Source organism: Salvia hispanica, chromosome 4, assembly GCF_023119035.1.
Source record: "Salvia hispanica cultivar TCC Black 2014 chromosome 4, UniMelb_Shisp_WGS_1.0, whole genome shotgun sequence".
NCBI lineage: Eukaryota > Viridiplantae > Streptophyta > Magnoliopsida > Lamiales > Lamiaceae > Salvia > Salvia hispanica.
Genome location: NC_062968.1, coordinates 9,348,239 through 9,372,881, shown reverse-complemented (window position 1 = coordinate 9,372,881; position 24,643 = coordinate 9,348,239). Strand labels below are relative to the sequence as shown.

At 33.5% G+C, this 24,643-nt stretch overlaps 1 protein-coding gene across 3 annotated transcripts; it reads left to right on the top strand.

The window, feature by feature from the left end:
• The first annotated feature begins 9,333 nt into the window (after nucleotides 1-9,333).
• On the top strand, nucleotides 9,334-16,405 carry LOC125222563 (plant UBX domain-containing protein 8-like). Of its 3 annotated transcripts, none has more exons than XM_048125248.1 (11): nucleotides 9,334-9,508; nucleotides 11,398-11,459; nucleotides 11,773-12,124; nucleotides 12,210-12,293; nucleotides 12,365-12,477; nucleotides 12,592-12,820; nucleotides 12,939-13,154; nucleotides 13,234-13,365; nucleotides 15,003-15,146; nucleotides 15,750-15,806; nucleotides 15,910-16,405. In XM_048125248.1, exons 1-11 carry the CDS (start codon nucleotides 9,428-9,430, stop codon nucleotides 16,015-16,017), a joined length of 1,578 nt encoding a protein of 525 aa, XP_047981205.1. In that variant the 5' UTR covers nucleotides 9,334-9,427; the 3' UTR covers nucleotides 16,018-16,405. The 3 variants fall into 3 exon arrangements, with proteins under 3 accessions (XP_047981205.1, XP_047981204.1, XP_047981203.1); XM_048125247.1 differs by having other exon boundaries at nucleotides 11,590-12,124; nucleotides 12,601-12,820; XM_048125246.1 differs by having other exon boundaries at nucleotides 11,590-12,124.
• The last annotated feature ends 8,238 nt before the right edge of the window (nucleotides 16,406-24,643 follow it).

The window sequence follows — 24,643 nt, the reverse complement described above, 5'->3', positions numbered from 1 at the left end:
AAGATTGTCAATATTTGTTAATAACTCCTAAAAGCACAATTAGACTCTTATAAGGCCCTCAATCTTAAGGTTACATTTTTTGGGATATTAACTATAATGTCATAATTCCAAATCTAACATATGGATCATCTCTCGATTCCTACATGCCAATAAATCGACAAGATGTGTCACACAACTTTAAAGCATTATAGAACAGAATTGAACGAAGTAAATAAAAGTCTTAGATATCAAAATAGGAATCAGATAAATATGAACGGTTACTTTCCAATCCCCAGAATTCTACTAATTTAGCTACACATGATGAAAGTAATAGAATTTATAATAAATTAAGATTGCATAAAACAATCTATGATAAAACCCGAAGGTGAATTCTTGAAAGCTTTGGTCTTCTCGTTTGATCTCTTGCTCTAGTTTTCAAATGTAGAACGATCTCTTAGAAGGGAATTATGTGGCAAATCAGTCTTTCCTTTAATGATGGAGTATAAGGAGTATTTATAGAGTTGTGGGTGTATTCCTCAATATGGTAGCATTTCTGGCTCAGAAAGGCAAGTATTGGAGGAAAGTAGGTTTAACTAATTCTGCCTCCCGCTTTCAATGGATCGTTGAGACTGTTATGGAGTCTAAACCCTAAACTTCATCTCAGTGGATCGTTGAGACTATTCTGGACTCCTCTGACACTTCTCGGCGGCCGCTGACTCGTGCTCAATGGTTGATGGTCGTAACTCCGTTTCAAGAACAGCTTCCGAGACAGACTGTTGAATGCTTGACAGTCGCTAAAGTGCTTAGCGGCTGCTAACTTGTGCTTAGCGGACTGCTCATATGATCCTATTCCTCCAGACTTCGTTTCTGACCTTGTCCTGCCATTATCTATGTTTATTTTGCATATTTCTTACCAAATACGTCAAAATACCAAAATGTATAAAATATGCAATTAAAGGACACTATTTGCATGATTGACATTCAAAACTGGCCAAATAAGGGCCCTAAAAACATGCAAATCTGTGTTTATCAATATCCATAACAAAAAAATTGTCGGTGCCTTCTTAATCTATCAAGCTACATGCGTATCAACTGAGCGATGAAGATGACAAGCTGCATGCCACTGGGTTAGTCCAAAAGTTGTTTCGAGCATACATGTACTTTTTACAGTTACTCAGATATATGTATACAAGAAACCCTAGATCCACTTATAACCCTAATGAAATTAAATAACATATATGTATACAAGAAATCCTAGATCCACTTATAATCCTAATGAAATTAAATAACATTAATAATGATTTATTTTATACTACCTCCTTCCACAAAAAATAGACAAAGTTGTAAATGACACAGGTTTTAATGTGCAATTGGTAAAGTAAGAGAGATGGTGGAAAAAGATGGTGGAATAATGCTAGTGGATTGTGGGGTCCATATTTAGAATTTGTTTAATTTTGGTGGACGGTACAAAATGGTAACATTAGTCTATTTTTTGTGGATGGAGGTAATAATAAATACTCCCTCCGTCCCAAGATATTAGACCCCTTTCTTTTGGGCACAGGAATTTAGGAGAAGTTGTTTAGTGGTGTAAGTGGAGTTGGTAATAAAGTAAATTTTTACCATAAATAGAAATAGGTCAAGTATGTTGGGACACCCCAAAATGGTATATGAGTCTAATATCTTGGGACGGAGGGAGTATATTGGAAAACACATACTCCTATAAAACAAACAAGTATAAAGCTTTTGCATTGTAGGTCGAGTAATGGAATAGGTCATCACAGTAGGTGACTCGGCCAGTCCTTTGCAGAAGAAAATATTTTCACACCCTAGATAGGCCTTGGCTACCTATCGTGGAACGCTGCAGTATCAGTCTAAAGGATTGACGTTGCTTGTTGAATCTCCCGGCAATCCATGATTTCTCGACCACGAATCTTCGATTATATTCCCACGTCCTTGATTGTTCATCCAGGTGGGCGGATCTTGAAGAATCAATAATAGTGAGAACTTGGAAAAAAAATATGAAGGTGTTTTCAGTATAATTGATTAAAGATGAGAATGTCAACTCCACAAGACATTGCATGTAGTTGGATACTTTCTGGATCCAAACACTTCTATGGTAACAAGAAGTTGATGTTTGATAGTCTGGCAGTTATATGCATGTTTTAATCGATTGACGAAATCGAAAGAAGAAGAAGAAGATAGGGTGCTTTAAGAATTGAATGTGTACACAACCTCCGAAGATGAACTCTAGTTTCTAATTAAGTATCATAATAATCCCTCCGTCCCTAAAAAGTATGAACTCTTTTTTTTTTAGTCTGTTCCCGGAAAGTATGATCTTTCTAATTTTGGAAACTTATTTCTTTCTAATGAGGTGGGACCTATTCTCCACACACAACATTTTAAAAACTTTTTCTTTTTTTTTATCTCTCTTACTTTTCAAATTATGCATTAAAACTCATGTCAAACCAAATGTTAATATTTTTCAGGAACGAAGAGAGTATTTAGTGACGGAACCAGCATAGGCCAAGCCAGTGGGGGCTTGCTGGTTCCTAATCACTAGTACCACCAGATATTGTAAGGGCGCCACCCAGTTGCAGAATATGTTGAGTGCCTAAGGAAGCCATTAGTATTTAGTGGAGTAGAAGCTATTTATTATAACTCCTATTTAATTCTTGACCGAATATCTCTCTCTATATAATATACTATCCCTATGGTCTCTAGCTGCTGCCTTTTTTTTTTATTTATATATTGACAGGTAATGACTCATTTATTGGGAGTATCATTAATCCCCAAGAAGTAATAGTAGTTTTATAACTCTAAGTCATATTTATTTCTTTTTTCCGCCTACAAAACTATACTATCAATTTATAAGTTCTAATTCATGTATCAATTTTGCGTGGTGTATGAATTTAGTTCCTCGTATCATCAATTTATGTATCTATTTTTAGTGTATTAGATGGTGTTCTCTTTATTTTTGATTTGTATACTTTATTTATTTTATTTTTTTATATTAATATTTTGTGTATTAGATGGTGTTCTCTTTATTTTGATTTGTATACTTTATTTATTTTATTTTTTTATATTAATTGCTAATGAGAGTATGAGTTTAGGGGATATGGTTTCATACGAAAAAAATGGTACTCTCTCCGTCCATGAAAAGTAGTCCTATTTTGTCATTTTGGGATATCTAAAAAAAACAGTCTCATTTCTATAAATGAAAAGTTTCTCTCTCATATTTTATCCATTTTTTCTCCTTTATCTCATAATTTACCTACTTTTTCTTCATAACTCTCTTACTTCACTTTTTTTCTCCTTCTCTCTTATTTTACTAAATTTCTCATTAAAACTTGTGTCGTTCACAAAAGAGACTATCTTTTTATGGACGGAGGGAGTAATATTTTAAAAAAATTATAATCTTTTTAATTTTATGGTGAATAATTATAAAATATTTTGTTATCAAAGTGTCTTAGAATCTTGGTGTGTAGTTTCTCTTGAAAAAATGTTATTCTCTTTGACTTTTGTAAAAAGGTTATAAATAAAATTAAATATTCTGATACTATTATTGTAACATCCCACCTTTTTTGAACCCTAATTTTTTTTTGAGACGTGAAAATTTTTGCATTAAATGCTTTTAATGCAATGATATATATGGATTAAATTATGAGTAATTATTTGCATGACTCTTGTGACCTAATTGCGAATTGGAGTTGAACAGACAAACTTGTTGAGTATATGACGTGGCTATTGAATAGTCAATATTGTGGAAAATATGACGTGGCCGTGGATTGGTCAAAGTCGTTGAAAAATGTGAAGTGGAGGTGAAATAATTGTGGTGAATTATTTTCCTAAGGGATGAGTGAGATTTAATAGGATCACTAATTAATTGCATGGAATTTTCGACCCCTCCCAATTTTGGAAAGGAATCCTATTTTTCTTGAATTTAATTATTGCTTGGGATAATTATCCAAATTAAATCCAAAGTCCGAATATTCCTTAATTATTCCATAAATTTTCGGCCCTTATGTTGTTTCTAGGTGGATTTTCGAAAATCCCCTTATTTTATGGGAGAAGGGATTTTATTTTATTATTTGATCTCTTATTTATTCTCTTCCATAAATAAATTCAAATATCCTAGCATATCTTGCCAAATCTAAGAAAATCTTGCCATATCCTATTTAAATTAGGATTTTAATTAAATTCCTTGTAAGGAATTGAAATTCACGCCTACTTCCATATTTTTAGGGAGGATTTATTATTTTATTCTGCTCCGTGATATTTTATTCTACTCCGTGAAATATTTGAATTAAATCATAGGCTAATTAAATAGCCAAAAATTCGAAACCCCCTTATTTCTCCTAGCAAATCACGCCAACTACAACCACCAAATCTCCTCCAAATCTTTATTTATTTAATTATTGGATTATATCTTGCACTCTATAAATATAGGAGGAGAATCAAAACCCTAGCATCACAAAATCACGCCCCCACTCTCCCAAAATTTCGATCTCTCTCTCTCCACTCTCTCTCAAATTTTCTTCTACTTTTCTCCATTAATTCTTCATCTTTGGAGAAGAATTGAAGTTGCAATTCAAGAAATCTTGAAGAACCAAGGCTACTACTTGTTTCCTACCGTTTGTTCTATCGAAAAGGTATTTTTATTTTGATCTTTTCTTCACCTACCGATTAATCGGTGTTCTTGAGTCCACATGCATTTAGAATGAGTGAAGGGGAAATTAATTGATGAATGGGATGCACATGTGTGTGTGTGCGTGTGTGAAACCATGTGTGTGTGTGTGTTGGTGCGTGTGATCGTGTGTGTGTGTGGGTGTGTTTTGAAACACTCATGTGTGACACGATTTGATGATAAATTTGGAGTTGTTGTACGAATAAAAGCGTTATGATAATCGTACTTTGATTTTGAATGGTGATATTAAAAATAATCGATGGGAAGAAGGGAAACGTGAGAACATGCATGATTTTGATCCATGATTGAGACTTACTTGAAATACATAAATTAAAGGTGAGAACTCGCACTCACGGAGTGATAGCAAGAAGAAGAACATACTTGCGGCCTAGGAATCAAGGTGGGCTTTATTCTTAAACTCTCTATTATGTTGCAAATATATGAAAGTGGAGCGATAAGGGTGGATTAAACTGTTATGCCATGCCTATGATTATTTCGGATATTGTGTGTGCCTGATGCCTAGTTTGCGAGTGCGCTCCATTAGGCTATAGGGCTATATAAACGAATTCGGGTTTGAGTAGGGCCGCAAACCCTATCAGGCTAGTGTACACGGGAGATCGGGAGCCGTCCTTGCTAGTCGGCCGGTCTCGTGGGCGAAAGTGTGGCCACACTTCGTCGCACCATGATATTGTTGATTGATGAGAAAATGGGAGGTATTGTTTGACTGGCCAGTCCATGAAATATTTTTGTGATACTCGATGCTATTCTTTAAATTATTGCTAAACCTCGAGTTCACTATGGTAAGGGTGGCATAACTATAAAATGTTTTGGCATGAGTCCACTGAGTATGTTTAAAATACTCAGCCCTGCATGTGTTTTCCCTATGTGCAGGTTGAGCGGCGACGGGCGGTCGGTGGTGTTGAGACAGTTGAATCGAATAAAATGGTTGTTTGGAACTTTGAGTGTAGTCGTGTCTTCATACATGGCTTCGCTTTCTCATGGATTGCTTCCGCTGAATTTTTGAAACTATTTATCTTTGCTTGATTTGAACTTATCTCTTTGAATTGGAATATTGTGAAATATTGCGTTTTGTTGGATTTACAACAAACCCTTGACTTTTGAGCTTAGCCTATGTTATTTATTAAATCTTGATTTTCGTGATTAAGCCGTTGACTTATTGCCTTGATAGTTCATTAAACACTTGGTCAAATCTCTTTAAATGAAACCCTAGTCTACGTTCTTGTTGCCTTTAAGCGCCTAAGTAGCAGTCACCGTATTTATTATACCCTAGAAATCCGGGCTGTTACAATTATTTAAAAAAATTGAATATTATTAAATTTTAAAATAATTTTAATATTTCAGTATCGGCTTGTTTATATTTCTGGCTCGTCACTGACTATGTAGTTACATGGTAGTCTATGTATGGCCAAGACACTAAGCTTTCACAAAAATTTACAATCAAGATCTTAAGCTTGATAATGTAGTGCTTTTGGGTGTGAGCGGTGTTGGAGTGTTTTTGAGTAGGTAAGTGATTTAGTTACTATGATATTTATAATAACAATTATGTGATTAATTATATTTATTTTGTAGATTCATACAAAAAAAGCTCTAACATAATACGAAGCAAAGATTTGGTTTATGTGAAATATAACCAAAAATTGGATGATAGGAACAAACTAGTGATACCGATGGATTTGATCATATTACTCTCAATGACATTGATGAGTGCAATGAGTGGTTAGTTGGGAGTTGGACGATGATGATGATGTTGATGTTTATGGTAGTAATCATTGGGCTCATAATAATGAAGATTATTTGATTGGGATATGGTGTGTAAGGCATCAGGAGTTTGAGAGCCTAGGACATATACATGGCTAGAGAAAACGAAAGAATCTTCTATACCAAGTTCAAGTTGTGTTAGATATTCTAAGAAAAAGGAACCCATTATATCTAGAAAAGGGAGAGGCAAAGGGCTTATAGATGAAGCATTGGAAGATGAAGAATTTGTGGATAAAGTATTCGGAGGTCAAAGGATGAGGCAATGAGTGCCAATGATGAAAATGAAGCAATGGATGTCGATGATATTGATGAGGATAAACAAGAAGACTATGTTGAGCTTGATGCCTGATGATTATGATTGCTTTATATTGTGTTGAACTAAAAGACTTTAGTTATAGACTGGAATTATTAGACTTTTATATAATTGATTTTGATATTATGCTTTATTAATTGTTTTAATAGTTTTAGATGTTATATTTTTATTATTTTCTAATATTTTATTTATATACATCCCGAGATGGGGGAGTGTTATATTGTTAACTCAATACTTAATTGCTAACTATAATTAAATAATAGCCATTAGATATTCAAATCAAAGGTCTAGATTATCAGCTCTGGAATGTCAATACGATCAACAAAAAACGTCTATAAGGGTATTAAGGTCAATTTACAACAAATTAGTTGTAACTAACTTTTGAAAAATATTTCACAACTTTAAAACGCATATAATTTTCTCGATTTAAATTATTTTTTCGCACTAATATATCAAATTAAAAATAATTTCATAAGGATTCTAACGAGATCTCACTTGCATATGTTCCGATGTCAAAATTTGAAAAATATTTCAAAAAATTTCATTAATAGCTCTATATCAATACACGGCACACAATATGTCAATATAATGTTTGTACAATGTCAATACGAAATTGTATTGACATCGTCATGTCTTTGTTTTAATGTATTTCATACACTGTATTGACATTGTGTTTCTAAACTCTAAATTTGATAGTTGCTATCATCTTTTTAATATTAAAAAAATGAAAAACGAAATTACACATGGAAATTTGTAGATCTTAAGATTTCTAAAATCTTATGGTCTTAAATTAGTTGTAATTAGCAATTAAATGATGAGTTAGCAACTGATCACATCTCGCTAACTCATCATTTAATTGCTAATTACAACTAATTTAAGACCATAGGATTTTAGAAATCTTAAGATCTACAAATTTCCATGTGTAATTTCGTTTTTCATTTTTTTAATATTAAAAAGATGATAGCAACTATCAAATTTATGGTTTAGAAACACAATATCAATATAGTGTATGAAATACATCAACACGAAGATATGACAATGTCAACACAATTTCATATTGACATTGTACAGGCATTATGTTGACATATTATATAAGTTGAATTGATATTAAACTGTTTCTTCAAAAATACAAAAATTTTATTAAAAAAATTCAAATTTTGACTTCGAAACATATGCATGTAGGATCTCGTGAGAATCCTTATAAAATTATCTTTAATTTGATATATGTTGTGTGAAAAAATAATTTAAATCGAGATAGTTATATACATTTAAAATTTTGAGATATTTTTTAAAAGTTACTAATAACTACTTTGTTGTTAATTGACATAAATACTGTAATTGACATTTTTTGTTCATGGTATTGATACTCGGAGTTGAATGATCTTAGCCTTATATTTGAAGATCTAATGCATATCATTTAGTTGTAGTTAGCAATATAACACACCCTTATTCACCCCTATATAAGTTTTATTTTATTTATTTAACTAATGACCGCCATATCCTGCCGTAGAGTGATACGCATCCTTGGCGGTTTTCGAGCGGACCGCCATACATAATTGACAAGATTTCCTGATAATGACCTAATCCGCACGCTTTGTCAGCCATAACCTTAATCCAACAGAAATTTTCGGGTTCTTATTGGATCCTAACTCATTTACTTCATGCATGTTCGTGTTGGGTTTTTGTGTCATGTAAAATTGACAGTCCTAGCATTATCTTTAGTACGTTATGATACACTTTAGTTTGACATGATAACATGACACGAATAAAACCTACACGATAAAATATTATACTTCCACAATTAAAAACAAGTTATGACATGATTAAAATTCATCATAAATTTAAGTCTAAACAATAAAATTAAAGTAGAATATTTTTCTAAATAATAAAAATAATAATTTGATTTTGGGTAATTGGAATCCAATCCGAAATCATCATTTTTCTATTGGGTAAACCTGATCCGAATCTAATTAATCTTGATTTGAATATACTTACTTCGGGTGAGTTCATGTCAAATTTTCATAATTTGTCCGAAATTGTCAACCAACTTATTTTCTTAGTACCTGACGTACAAGCTTAACAAGTGTCATATTTAAAAGTAAAATACAATGAGGTCATTACAATAGAAAGTATTACCATTATAATGGAGGAAAATGATTAATTCTAAGAAAACTATTCTCTGTCTTATAAAAAATGATATGTTTGGGCGATGTATCAAAATTTTAAGAGATTTGTTTTATTCGTTAAGTGAAGAGATAAAATATATTTTATGTATTGATTTGAGGTCGTAAAAACTAAAAATTACTTTTAAAATAGACTACATAAATTAATTGATTCTAAACGATGTCTAATAAAAATATTAATATTTATGAGTTTATCACATTCTATCAATATTTAGGCCTGTTTCCAACTTTGCCCTTGACCTGAATCTAAACGTAATTGAATCGCGGTATTTTAGAACAATATAGAAGGGCCATCATATTTTATTACCCAAAATACCCCTCAATCGGTGCAAAATGACAGCTCAGCCCTCATACATTTTCTGAGTATCTTCGTATTTCTTCTGAAAATTTAACAAAATAAATATACGCGCACATAACTCAGTTCTCACGCAAACTCTGTTTCCATTTTCCTCAAATTTGCAGGAAATAATTAAGAATTAATCAGGAAAAATGGCGACTGATCAAGAAGCTATTCAAACGTTCATGAGCATTACCGGCGTCGATGAAGCCACCGCTATCCAAAAACTTGAGGTAGTTTTTAGTAGAAATTAGTGCTATAAATTTATGTTATGTGCTAGTGTTGTTTTTGCGATATGTTTTCCAATTTTTTTAAATGTTTTATCTGATCGACAATATGCGGTGTTGTTTGATTGCAATTTGCAAGCTGCGCGAATGTATTTGTAAATGTATTGGTAGTTTATTAGGGTTTTCTTTTGTTCAGATTCTTATGTTAGTGTGAAATTGAGTAGGTTGAGACTAATTTAGTTTTAGGAAAACTAACGTGCTAAAACTTTTGCTGTTGTATTGCTGGTAGTGGTTTTATATTTTTGGAATTTAGTGACTATGGTGGTTATTTTATAAGCATTTTAATTGTTGATCAGTGTGTTGTTGTTCGAATCAGTAACCTTTTTTACTCGCCAAGATACCGGTTTTGGTGGTGGTGATGGATTCTATGGGATAGAAAACATTGATTCTTTTATTTTCATTTTAAACCAATTACATGAGATGCATTTGTGGAACAATTTAGACTCGGATTTCATTTTAATTGCTCTTACAATCTGAGTCTGCGAGCTTGGAGATCTTAGGACTATTTGTAACTTGCTAGTCATTACACATATGAAAACCAACATTGTTCGTGTATGCTAAAACTTGTTGTGTTTGGTAAGCATGACAGAGGCGCTGATGCAGTGAAATAAACAGTGTTGAAGGTGGTTTAGAGTTTGGACTTTAGAGTTAATTCTTCATGAAATCAGTTATTGATTATAGCCCTTATGGGACCAAGAGAGAAACACATGCCAGATTTGAAATATCATATCAGCATGTAAGTACTCTATTAGGTTTTAGAAATGTTGTGATTTTTGCGCATTATGCGCAACATACCAATGAATTTATGTTTATGGCACCTACTGAAGTAAAATAATTAAGTTGTTGAAATATTGGTGCAAATGATGTAGTTTATTTTTAAAAGTTTGTTACTATTTAGGAAGAAAATGCCAGTTATAGATGAAACATAGAAGATATGGCTATATAAGGATAGTAAAAATTAGTTGCTAGCTTCAAAAGTTGATATTCAATACATTCACATTCATCTCCTGACCCCCCCCCCCCCTCCCCTGCACACCCACACCCACAAACAGATAATTTCTTGAAGCAACCATGCTTCTTACACAATAGCTCTTTCCATATATATCATTTTAGTTTAGTCAATGGGCCGAGGGCTAAATGTCTATTAGCCCCATTCACTAACGCATAAGCTTTGTTTGGTTGATCAGTGACTCATCCTAGCTACTTCACCATCTCTGTTATTGTATTTGTCAAAGTTTTAATCAATTCTATAGAAGACTTAGATTAGATGCTGGGTTAGTTAAATTTATCACTGACCCCCCCCCCCCCCACACACACACACATTAGCTGTTTTATCTTCTTATTTTCTTAACAGAGTCAGTAATATGTAATGTGAATGGTGAATCAAGTAATTTTACCAGGCAACTACTCAGCTTGTGTTTCACGTTCCTCTTTGTTATATTCCTGTTAGATTCATATTGGTTTAAGTTAAACTCATCTAGTTTCCTTCTTATCTATCCCTGCTCTCAAACTAGGGGCTAAGTATTTTTCCTTAGCTACTATCATGAGGAAGCTCAAATTTTTCTACCAAAAAGCTATTTCATATAGAGGCACTTCCTTCCACAGTGGAGCCATCGACCTACTATTTACTCCTGTTATTTCATTTTTGCCATAATGGTTTTAAACTGTTTTCTTAAGAAACTCTAGTTTCTGTATTCTGTTATTTCTCATTTTGTTGGATGCCAACTATCTGACTTTCCTAAATTGGTTCAAGGAGCTTACTCTCTGTTCTCTGAAATTAAGCTGCTGTCGTTTCTAAGTCATTTTTGTATCGTTCTCCTGTCTTGCTTGAGCAGGAGCATCTAGGAAACCTCAATGAAGCTGTCAATGCCCATTTCACAGAAGGGGATAGAAACTTGTTAGTGCTTCCACCTTACTTCATCGTAACTTATCTATTCTGTCGTTCTGTTTGATTAAAGATAATTAAAAGCTAAAGTTAGTATGACTGATTATGGTCAAGATAAATTGCTTACTTTGTCTGCATACAGAACTCAACCGACATCTTTTATGCCTTCTCGAGCTGAAGACATGGATATAGATGATCCTGTTCCATTTGAGTCCAATAGACTTCCACCTTCCTTATTACCATTTGAGAGAGATTTAAATCCATTCTCACTCCTTGATTCCAACTTCCCTCGAAGTATTTTTGACAGGGGTGATGCTTCAAATAGGTCACCCTTTGTATCACATCCAAGAGAGGTGAGGGAGATCCCAATTGAGGTGAAAGATGAGACTGGCCGTTCTGGTGGCGCTCCCATCATTGAAGATGTAACTGAATCTATGCATGAACATGGAACTGAAGTACATGGAACAGTCATAGTAGAGGATGAAGATGATGACAAATCCCTTCCATTTTTACCAACTACACGTGCTACTGCACATGGGATTGAAAATAGCTCCAGATTTTCTGAACCAAGTGCTCCAACTATTTTTGACGTGCCTGACTATGGAAATGATATAGAGGAAGAAATGATACGTGCTGCCATTGAGGCTTCCAAGCAGGAGGCTGGAATGTCAAGTCAGGTACCATATTTTAGCAAATTATGAATCGGTATATTTACTGAATGGTGCAATAAATCACTGCTGGCCATATTTTGTTCTGATGCAGGATGTTATCAATCCTGCTCCTGCACCGACACAGTCCCATTCAGAAGATGCTGAGTTTGAACACGTCGTTTCCTTATCATTGCAGGTTTTCTCTTCTTCTATCTGATATATTTTTCTAACTCTAATGCTGCTCAGCTAATGGGAAAGCGGTACTAGACTGCAGAGCGGGAAAAAGCTCTCAGGGAACAAGATGGGAAGGCTACACCCTCTGGAGTGGTTCAGATACCTGGGGTGTCAGATGAGATAGGGAGATTATCTGAAAATGGAAGGTGAGCCTTTCTGTTACAAATGAGATTGATAAACTACAGTTTGCATGAGTGTCTACATGTTAAGATTCTGCACATAATAATAATTTTGTTGCCTGGAGTGAGATAAGAAATTAGTATCTGCAGGCAATCTCAATTGGAGGTCGGAAGTACAACCTTGCCAAATGAAGCTGAGGATGTGGAAGAGCTACCACTTGTCAGACGTAGGAGAAGACGTGTGTCTTCAACCCCTATTGTTACTTCTGAACAAAGTGAAGAAATTGACGATACACCACCTTCCAGTCCTCCACAAGAAAATTATGTTCCCCCACCCCACCAAATTAGAAATGAATTTCCATCCGATGAGGTGACAATATAACTCTTGAAATTCTTAACTCTTTATCTCGTATCTTTATGTAGTCTTCAATGGACTAACATGCATATCGGGATAATTATTTTTTTCTATTGTCTATGCATAATAAAAGTGGGGTGGCATCTCATCTGAGGAACATGATGAAGCTGTAATGCTTGAAGCGGCGATGTTTGGTGGTATCCCTGAAGGAAGTGGTTATAATTTCCCTTTAGCACCTCATCATCTATCTCAGAATGGTTTAGGCGCCTCTATGGGTCCTTACCCCAGGCATATACCTCGTCCTCCATCACCTTCTCTTACTGCCCAGCGTTTGATACGAGAGCAACAGGTTAACATTTCATGCTTTTAGCACCAGCTAGTTTTCAGGGCTTTGATAGTTTGATTACAATTCATGCTTTTCTATCTAGGATGATGAATATCTTGCTTCATTACAAGCTGACCGAGAAAAGGAATTGAAGGCCGAAGAAGAAGCTGAAGCTGCTCTGGCAGAAGAGAAACTCAGGGAGGAAGCAATGCGCAAAAAGTTGCAAGAGGAACAGGTATATACGTTGAAATTTTTTATTAGTTAGTTGAACTTTTAGGCACCTATAGAGCTGATATGCTTCCTTGGGTTCAGTTATGTCCTGTTTATATTTTTTTTGTGAAGGGTGCTCATTGAAGTCCTGTATGACTTTTAGGTTTTATCAACATAGTATTGGATCATGGCTCTCTGTCACTGACTCACTAATTATGAGAAAACATCTTACATACTTTTTATGACACATAGCACTAGAATCAGAAATCCAGACGACCATCCATCCTACAGTGGCCTCTTTTGCTACCCCTTGCAGTGAGAATTGATTAGCATACCGGATTAGTTCTTGTTTACCCAGCCTCCACCTCTCCAGCCTATCTCATCTTTCCGTGACCTAAAATACGTTTCCATGTGCAGCTAAATGAATTTGATGAAACCTAGGTCTTTTTTTCATGGTTTGCTTGTTACAACTCTGTGGATATGTATATTATGTTGTCTTGTGCTGTGTTGTGTGCTCCTTCCTGTCTTGTGTCAGGCTTTACTTTTTCATCTTCTATTACTCGATAATTTCTGCAAGCTTTTAGTTCTATTTGTACATGTAATAAGGCCAGCATTCTTTCAAAAAATAATTCATCTGTTCTGCTATTTTAAAAGTACTATGGCCTGTATTATCAACTTATTATGCCATCGTAACAAAATATGGAAAAGGTAGTACATCCGATTCAATAGCATGAGACCAATCTCAAATCTCAATGGGTGCATTCTTTTTCTGTTGTTTTCACAAAACATTGGAAAGGGTCACTTAATATATAGGTTCAAGTGGAATATGCAGCCTTGTTCAGTGAATGGATCCTTCATAGGAATGATTATAAGGGTTTATTGCTGTATATAACACTACTACAATAACCCGTATTTGCAAATTTTGACCGAATTTTAAAATGGTGCAACTACACCATCTTTTAAAATTTTCTTTTGAAATTATGACATCCCTAAATTTATCATTGAAGTTTCCGACATCAAACCAAGGCTGTTTGAACAGTGAAACAGCATAGTTATATTGCTGAAAAAAATGATAACGTTGTAATTTGAAAACCATTACAAGGTTGATTTGTAATTGCAATGTATTAAGAAACTGTGTGAAAGTTGAAACTTTGGGTAAATTTTGTGTTGTTTGAGGAATTGTACCCTTACATAATTGCCAACTAATGGAATGGAGTCTTTCTGTTGTTCTTATCTGCAATGCTAGGTTTTGGTTGCTTTTGTGATGGTGTTTTGAAAATTATAGCCCCACTACAAATGCTCCGCAGAAAATTAAGTCTTGAACTAATAGTGGTTTTAAGAATTTACAGCATGTTTCATTTATATGCTTACATAATAGTACACATTTTTGCCTAAAATTGCACTTTAGGCACAAGACTAAGCTTAGGAAGATTTTTTTAGTGGGTAGGGACAGTTTCTCTCTTCGAATCTTCCAGGTGTTTATAAAAATCCAAAGTTGTGAGACTGCAGAAAAATGAGAGAGTGGTCACCTGTAGGTTTGGAGCTCCTATGTTTGTTGTGCCTAGTGATTGTATGGTGTTATCTCATTAAATTGGACCACATTACTATTTGGTGGTATGAAGTGCTTATTTCCTGAAGGATGCATGTCTTCTTGTTGTCCAGGAAAATGAGAGACAATTAGCTGCAAAAGAGGCATCCCTTCCCGGGGAACCAACTCCTGATGATGAGAATGCTGTAACCCTCCTTGTGCGAATGCCTGATGGAAGTAGGCGGGGACGACGGTTTCTCAAGTCTGACAAGCTACAGGTAACATGTTGTATATCTGCTCTCCCTGGGCTAAAATATCAGGTGCTAAATGCAGATTGCCGTTGTGTTTTATTATACACGTACCAAAGGAATCTTGTACGATGAAAATGAGATTTAAATCCACTCTATTATTGGTTTATATCTGGTTAAATTTAGGTTTGGAAGATAACAAACCATATCTTTAATAGCTGAGGAAAATTTGTAAGAAATTTATAGTGATCATTTCAGATTTGTGCATCCAAAGATCCCTCACATTTGTTCACCTCTTCTCTTGGTGTTCCTTACTTAAAAAGGTCATGCATAGTGGGAATACAATTGTAAAAACCACTGCACATATTCATTCATCTTTATACACTTCATTTTATTAAATGGTTTTACCTTTTGACTAAGTTATTACATTCAGTGAGTATAATAGACTGGTTCACATTTTTAAATATATTTGATTGGATTAGATATGCATAATATTATTATAGAATGCCTTTTGGCGAAGTTATTGCATTCGGTGTCCTTGTTAACCGAATTATGTATTGTACATCTCAATTGGTTGCACTTAACAAAATTCATTTACAGCTATTTAGCTCACTTGAGTTCATTGTTTTACAGAGTTTATTTGACTACATTGATATTGGCAGAGTGGTCAAACCTGGCAGCTATAGATTGGTAAAACTTTTGTCACACTGTTTTCCAGAGAGAGTCCTTAATATAAGAAGGTATAACTTAGGAACTTGATGATGTTTGAATGCCTGGTATTTCTTATTTTCAGGTAAGGCCATATCCTCGGCGTGCTTTAGGAGATGGAGAGAGACCCTCAACTTTTGATGAATTGGGTCTAACCAGCAAGCAAGAAGCCTTGTACCTGGAGCTGATATAAAATATGCTTATTGTTCAAAGCTTCAAGAATTCGGACCGTACAGTACCAATTGATCTCAACTCTTGCTAGTGATCTGAAGATGTGGGGGTTGTTTTGGTTGCGTTTGGTTGAATGATAGGACTGATATTTGTTTCATTGCGGGCATGATTTTACTCTCATTTCTATACAAGTAATCAACTTAAGTGAACTTGAAAAAAAGGTTATTAGACTAGAACCAACCGACTACATTGTGTCGTATTAAATCTGCCCTTACCTTTTGGAGATGGTTAGAGAAGTGGCCTTTTGCTTGACCTTATTGTCCCTTTCCTGCTATTAATTTACGTGAATTGGAGATTGCTATTTCTATGTATATGCTTGATTTTGGTGTTATATGATTGAGGTTTCTTCCTGCTGGACATTGTCGTAAATTCTGTAGCTGAGTCGTATTCCTTTTTAGGTTGTCCCATTGTAGCCGAGTCATTTCTTTTTTTGGCAAAAAATATTTTACTCTCTCTTACTTAACTCTCTTTTCATCTTTCTACTTTTTTTTTCATTTTTACTTTATTATCATTATCTTTTTACTTAACTTATTTAAAACAATTTTTCTTAAATCTCGTGCTTAAAAGAAATGCTTCTACTATAGGGGGCTATCTTTACTTGAGTAATTTGAATTTAATTCTTTAATTTTTTATAAAGATTTTTTTCATTTTGAAGTACTGTGTTTGGACCTTAGATATTGGCACTCTCGTGTTGTCAAATTTTAAAATTGATTTTCATTTATGTTTATCCTCTAAAATTAGTCACAGTACTAAAAAATGACGGATGAAGTATTTTACTTTAGTGATTTTCCAATGAAAATGTTGATAATATGGAAAAATAACCTAACTGATGGTTTCAAAAACCCATAATCAAGAATTTTACTCGAATGCTAAAAATGATGAAAACATGTATACTTACATATTTCGAATTAAAAAAAATCCCAATAATTATAACCATTATCAATTTCGAAAAGGTATCAAAAGCGATCTTGATAATGTTTATGACTTATCCTAATGCTAACCCTAATGCTAACAAGAAAATGAATATATTTACTTTAAGTAGATGTGACTGATGTACAGTGCAAATTGCTCTTATATATAGTGTCCCATACTACCTCCCATGAACTGAAAATCCATAACCCCAATTGCTACGGGAATGCCATTTAGTTGACCTATGCCTGTTTGAACAGCCTCAGTTAATCCTGTCTTTCTTTAATAAGAATCAATCCGATCTTTATAACGCGCCTCCTCCGAATGAAATCCAATGGGATCCACGGAGATAATGTCTTCATCCATAGGTTCCCAAGTCCCGGGATCAATCGAAACTTCGATTCTTTCTGAACTACTAATTTTCAAATGGTATCCACACTATTCACAAACATTCATTTGTGATTTTAAAAGTTTCTTATAATTTAATGCATAATAATTTTCGCATTGAAGCCACAAATGCCCATATTTTTGAGTTGCAGCGAGATCACTAGACCTTTCTCTTAGAGTTAAATCACTACTCTTAGCACGGGTTAGTATACTGGACCCCGGCCTTGACTATAAGTTTTTAAGTATAATTGTTGCATATATTTCCTATGATTGTCACATGTTGGATAGAAGATGAAGTATAAACGGAAATAGTGCAAAGTGACACTTTTATATATTCAAATCTAAATAAAAGTTGTTCATCAACTTTATATTCAAAATATATATTCAAGTTTGATTTCAAATACATAGATTCAAATCTAAGAGTTTTTCATCAACTTTAATATATATTCAAGTTTGATTTTGTAACACCCCTATCCGACCGTTATGATGTTACAAAAGAGGCACCATTAAGTACCATCAAGTATGACAATTTAAAATTTCCATTTTCTTTATTCATTAAAAAACCAAATATTTAGATTATTAATACTAACAACCATTACAGAAGTAATTTAGTATAATATTTAGAGCTTCCACAACTAACAATTCGAAAGATCTATCACTAACAAGACTCAGTGACCCACCAAGGATGCATCGCTGAGACAAACATGAAGAAACCTCGACAGGTACTCTCCAATGCCAACTAACCTGTAGCACACCCAACACTTTAGTCAACATTCTCTATAAACGAAAATCATGTAACTAAAATTGTGTAGATTCAAATATTTAATTTACTAATAATTACCACGTCCATCATAGTATTATCGTCATAGTAATTTCTAACATAAATTGGGTAACATCTCTTCTGAAACCAACACATGCCCAGATGCTAACAATAGACAATATTAATCACAAAATATATTAATAGTCATCAACATTCACATAGGAACAAGTATTCCAAGGGATAACTACACAACGCAATACCAAAAACCAACACATATAAATATCACCAACATTTTAACATATCCAAACACATATTGCCCCATCAAGTGCTTAGTGACAAACCAAGGTACGCGGACCTAATCAAAAATAGAATCAGACGCGGGTTTGTGTCCTTGAGAGGACTCCGCACAGACCACCCGTTTAGGGTGCAGATAGATAGCAGACCACCCGTTTAGGGTGCAGACAGATAATCAGACCACCCATTTAGGGTGCAGACGGATAATCAGACATATCAAATATAGATATTGGACAGATTCATATCAGATAGATCCAGATAAGATACACACACACATAGGGTCTTGTTAGGTTGAGATTTATGAACCTAATTGAGAATTGAGATGCAATCTCAGCCACTCATCCAGAATATTTGTGAAATGTCAACAGCACGTAGTTTATGTCAACACGGGGGTATAATTGTAAAAAAAAATTTTATTTTTAATTTTATTTTATTTATTTTATTTATTTTTATTTTTTTAAAAAAAGTTCATTTTTTTGTCAACTATATATACAATTCATGTCAACTACACATCAAATGTCAACAACTTTATTCAATAAATATTATTTGACATGAATTGTGCATGTAGTTGACATTATATTGTGTAGTTAACATGAATTGTATATGTAGTTAACATGGATTGTACACGTAGTTGACATTATATGTGTAGTTGACATGAATTGTGTGTGTGGTGACATGGATTGTACACATAGTTGACATTATATGTGTGTAGTTGACATGAATTGTATATGTAGTTGAAAAATAAAATAAAAATTAAAAAATAAATAAAAAAATTAAAAAAAATTAAAAAATAAATTAAAAAATAAATTAAAAATTTTAATAATATATTTATTAAATAAAATATACCATGATATTACCATTCTGTCCTTTCATGATTAATTAATCTAAAGATATTTTCCATGTGGAAAAATCTGGACCACTCATTTAATAAAAATGAGTGGCTGATATTGCATCTCATTTCTCAATTAGCATAAAAAATCTCAATTGATCACAACCCCACACACACATATATATATAGATATATATATAGGGATGTACTAGTATAACAACTAATTTTAAAGTTACAACGTACATCCAATCTGGTGCTGCCATGTGGCACAAAAAATGCAATATTGTAAACACTAAAATGCAATATATATTTGTAGAAGCTATAAATGAATTTCAGCAGATTGCATTTTTTATTGTTGAGTTTTGCATTTTAGATATTGACTGTTTAATTTGCATTTTATATATAGACGGATTGCATTTATATATGTGAAAATGCAAAACTCAACACTATAAAATGCAATTTACCTACGACAAAAATGCAATATGCGGAAATGCATATACAACTATATTGCATTTTTGTGTTTAAAATATTGCATGTTTTGTCCCACATGGCAGCACCATATTGGATGTACGCTGTGACTCTAAATAAAGGGGCACCCTAGTGCTCCTCTATATATATAGTGTTGAGTTTTGCATTTTCACATAAATTGCATTTTATATTGTTAAGTTTTTCATTTTCACATATATAAATGCAATCCATCTATATATAAAATGCAAATTAAACAGTCAAAATGCAAAACTCAACAATAAAAATGCAATCCGCATATAACAAAAATGCAATCTGTCGAAATTCATTTAAAGCTTCTACAAATATATATTGCATTTTAGTGTTTACAATATTGCATTTTTTGTGACACATATATATATATATAGGGGAGCATTAAGGTCCTATTGCACCCTAAGTGTCTATTTCCTTCTTAATATCAACCATTAGATTGATGGAATGGATGGACTAGATTAAAAGGGGAAATTTGAGCCCGTATTGCATTATTAGGTTAATTCTGTGCATTATATGGGTATAATTGTAAAACAACAATGAATAAAAATGGAAGGTGCGAGAATTAAGCGGGATTTTCCATCTACTGATCTCTCTCTCTCACTCCAACCGCCTCACTCCTCAAACCCACGATTGAATTTCATCTCCCCTAATTCCCCCCCATTTCCAAACCCTAGCCGCTACTCCAAGCAACCGAAAATCAACCCAACCTTCGATTTTCGCCGTTAAATCAACGTTCCGCCGCCGTTTCGCAGTTGAAGACTCAATCCCTTCACGCGCGGCCGTCAATTTCCAGTCGACAACAAGGTAGGTGTTAAAAGTTCCATTTTTTGGTTAATGGACACTTTGAATCGCCGATTTTCACAAACCTTGGGTTGATTTTTCACGATTTTCACAAATCGTCTGTTTATTTTTCCGGAAATCATGAAATCGCTGTCGTTTTTGTCGGGGTTTGTCCATTGTTGAAGTTTGTAGTTAATTACTGCTTTATAACTGTGTAATGGTGGATTTTGTAGACTACATCTTGTTGTTTTTAATTGATTGTTGATTTGTCTGACAAAACAACCATGGCGAAAAGAGGCAGACAATCTAATACCCAAAACACCCAAAATGCAGGTGAGCAATCTCATGTCTTCTCCATTTGTAGTCTTCAAGAAGTTATTCCTTATTCAAGCCAGTTGTTTATATGAATTTTGTGTGTTACGCTACTTGGAATTGTGTCCCTTGACGTTGTGCATTATTTGTTGGTTTTTGTACATTATATAGCAATCTGTTGCATTTGCATTTTGTTAGCGTCAAGAAGTTGTTCATTATAGTAGAATGTGGTGTATATGATGAGTTTGTGTCCAGTTACAACGATTGGTTCCCTTGAATTTGTGCATTATTTGTTGGTTTTTGTACATTATATAGCACTCTGTTGTTCATTATTGTACGTTGTGATAAAATACCTGCAAAATGAGTGAAATTTGTATTCATATGTACATTATTTGCTGCTATTTGTACATTACTGTAGACAATGGTATATATTATGTATCATGGTTTTAAAAAAAATCGATCGATTGTTGATTATATGTTATATTCAATCGTGCATTATTTGCTTTCATGTGTACATTATATAGCAAGTAGTGTGCATTATATAATATTAATGCAATACATTATTGATTTTTGAAGTTTCGCGAGATTGGATGAACAAAGGGCCGAGATGAGTACTTCTCATGAAGACGCAGAGAAAAGGAAGCCGAAGGGGAAGAAAGTCGACCATCTCTACTGTCGACGGACCTCAACCGAGTTCCCGAATTGTTTAAAAACCTAACTCCACGGCAGAAGGAAGCCGTCCATTGACTGGGATTTGGAGCTTTTGTCTTTCTTGTTCAGGAGGTGTTCAACTGATTTGAAATAGATTTGTAGGGTATTTTGTCTAGATTTATGACGATGTAAAGCACAATGGATGGTTTAAATTCAATTTCAACATTATTCTCTTCAATTTGTGCATTATTCACTGATCCGTGCACATTATTAGATACTATTGGTACATTAAATAACTAAAATCGTACATTACTTTCTGCAAAATTAAGAGTTGTCCAGTTGATATAAAGATGCTGCAAAAATAATTAAATTAATCAACTATTATATTCAAGATTAAAAAAGGAAAATAAATTAATGCAATATAACTACCAAATCATGGGAGGTGTGAATTATGGATGGGATGCGTGAATTATGGAATGAAAATAAATGGTCAACATGTCAACTTCCTTTTCTACCCTTTTTCGAATTTTTTAATATTTTAATTAAATACAAGTGGCTCTATTTTGGGCCATTAGATCTTTAAATTGAATGGCCAAGATTGAGAAGGAAAAAGAACAAAAGATGAATGAAAAGGATTTGAATACATCCCTATATATATATATATATATATATATATATATATATATATAAAAGTGGTCTTGTTAGGTTGAAATTTTTTAGCTTAACTGAGAAATGAGATGCAATATCAACCACTCATTTCAAAATGTCAACTGCAAGTAGATTATGTCAACTAGGGGGTATTATCGTCATTTCATTTCAATAGCCAGAATATCAAATGTCAACATCTCATATTAAAATGTCAACAATTAACAAATAACACTTATAACTCACATATCAATACCGAGAATATCGAATGTCAACAACTCTTATTAAAATGTCAACAACTAACCAATAACACTTATAATTCACATATCAATACCGAGAATATCGAATGTCAACAACTCGTATTAAAATGTCAACAACTAAAAGATAACACTTATAATTCACAAATCAATAGCCAGAATATCGAATGTCAACAACTCGTACTAAAAAGTCAACAACTAACAAATAATACTTATAATGCACATATCAATACCAAGAATATCAAATGTCAACAACTCATATTAAAATGTCAACAACTAACAAATAACACTTATAATTCACATATCACTACCGAGAATATCGAATGTCAACAACTCGTATTAAAATGTCAACAACTAACAAATAACACTTATAATTCACATATCAATACCGGAATATCGAATGTCAACAACTCGTATTAAAATGTCAACAAATAAAAAATAACACTTATAAGTCACATATCAATAGCGAGAATATCGAATGTCAACAACTCGTATTAAAATGTCAACAACTAACAAATAACACTTATAATTCACATATCGATACCGAGAATATCGAATGTCAACAACTCGTATTAAAATGTCAACAACTAAAATATAACACTTATAATTCACATATCAATAGCCAGAATATCGAATGTCAACAACTCGTATTAAAATGTCAACAACTAACAAATAATACTTATAATGCACATATACCGAGAATATCAAATGTCAACAACTCATATTAAAATGTCAACAACTAACAAATAACACTTATAATTCACATATCACTACCGAGAATATCGAATGTCAACAACTCGTATTAAAATGTCAACAACTAACAAATAACACTTATAATTCACATATCAATACCGAGAATATCGAATGTCAACAACTCGTATTAAAATGTCAACAACTAAAAAATAACACTTATAATTCACATATCAATAGCGAGAATATCGAATGTCAACAACTCGTATTAAAATGTCAACAACTAACAAATAACACTTATAATTCACATATCAATACCGAGAATATCAAATGTCAACAACTCGTATTAAAATGTCAACAACTAAAAAATAACACTTATAATTCACATATCAATAGCCACAATATCAAATGTCAACAACTCGTATTAAAAATGTAGTTGACATTGTATGTGTGTAGTTGACATGAATTGTATATGTAGTTGATAAAAAAAAATTTAAAATGATCATCCATCCAAAAAATGTATCAGCTTATGTAAAAAAACAGTCCTTTTTTCAGTTTTACAAGTGAATTCGGAAGAAAAGCCACTACTGCAAAGAGTTAACCTGAAATTTAATGAAATTCAACTAATAAGAATGACACAATCAAGTAAGTTATTTAATCATTCCCCTACTATCTACTAATTATAATCTGATAAGAAGATGCATCAATCTCGGGTTGCTCAAAACAGCTGAAAGGATCAACTGCTAAGGAAATGCATACGTGTATTCTTTTTCTAGCAATACAAGAATTAAATTGTCCATAGCTAGAGCTAGTTAAGGAAAAAAAACACTAATTTTCTACAGACTACTGATAATTAGGTATCTACCGATGCAGAGAAACAAGATCTATATATAATTCATGCTCATTGCAGAAAAACAATGCACTCAGATCCGAAAATAAAAATCGAATTCAAAATCAACACCTACGCCATATCAATCGCAGATCCACGTGAATCCAATAAAATAATCATTCACTGCGGCCTTCGATTCAGTTGATGCAAGGCAGGAACCTGATTTTCGCCAGATTGAGCGGCAATCAAATGTTTTTTCGCCACGCACACGCATCATGTACAATGGGAGCTCAAATTCACCGCAAAATTCACACGCAATTGCATCTGCTCTTCCTGAAGCAGGCTACGGAGATCATGAGTTCGGGCAGCGGCGAGGCGCATGAGGAGGAGAGAGAAGAGGCGTAGGAGGAGAGAAAGGAAGCAGCGGCTGGAGAGAGATGAGAGATGGAGAGAGAGATCGAGAAGCAGAGAGTAAGAGATGGGAGTTGCTGTTAAAGTTTAATTACCATGAAATTACCATTCTGCCCTTTCATAATAAATTAATCATAATATATATATATAGGTCCATGATCAATTGAGATTTTTTAGGGTAATTGAGAAATGAGATGCAATATCAGCCACTCATTTTTATTAAATGAGTGGTCCAGGTCTTTTTCATATAAAAAATATTTTTAGATTAATTTATTATGAAATGGTATAATGGTAATTTTATGGCAATTAAAATTCAGCAACTCCCATCTCTTGCTC

Coding starts and splice junctions, on each gene's coding strand:
- LOC125222563 (XM_048125246.1), top strand. CDS start 9,428: ATGGCGACTGATCAAGAAGCTATTCAAACGTTCATGAGCATTACCGGC. Junction 12,125..12,209: donor AGGCTGGAATGTCAAGTCAG/GTACCATATTTT, acceptor GTTCTGATGCAG/GATGTTATCAATCCTGCTCC. Junction 15,807..15,909: donor AACCTGGCAGCTATAGATTG/GTAAAACTTTTG, acceptor TCTTATTTTCAG/GTAAGGCCATATCCTCGGCG.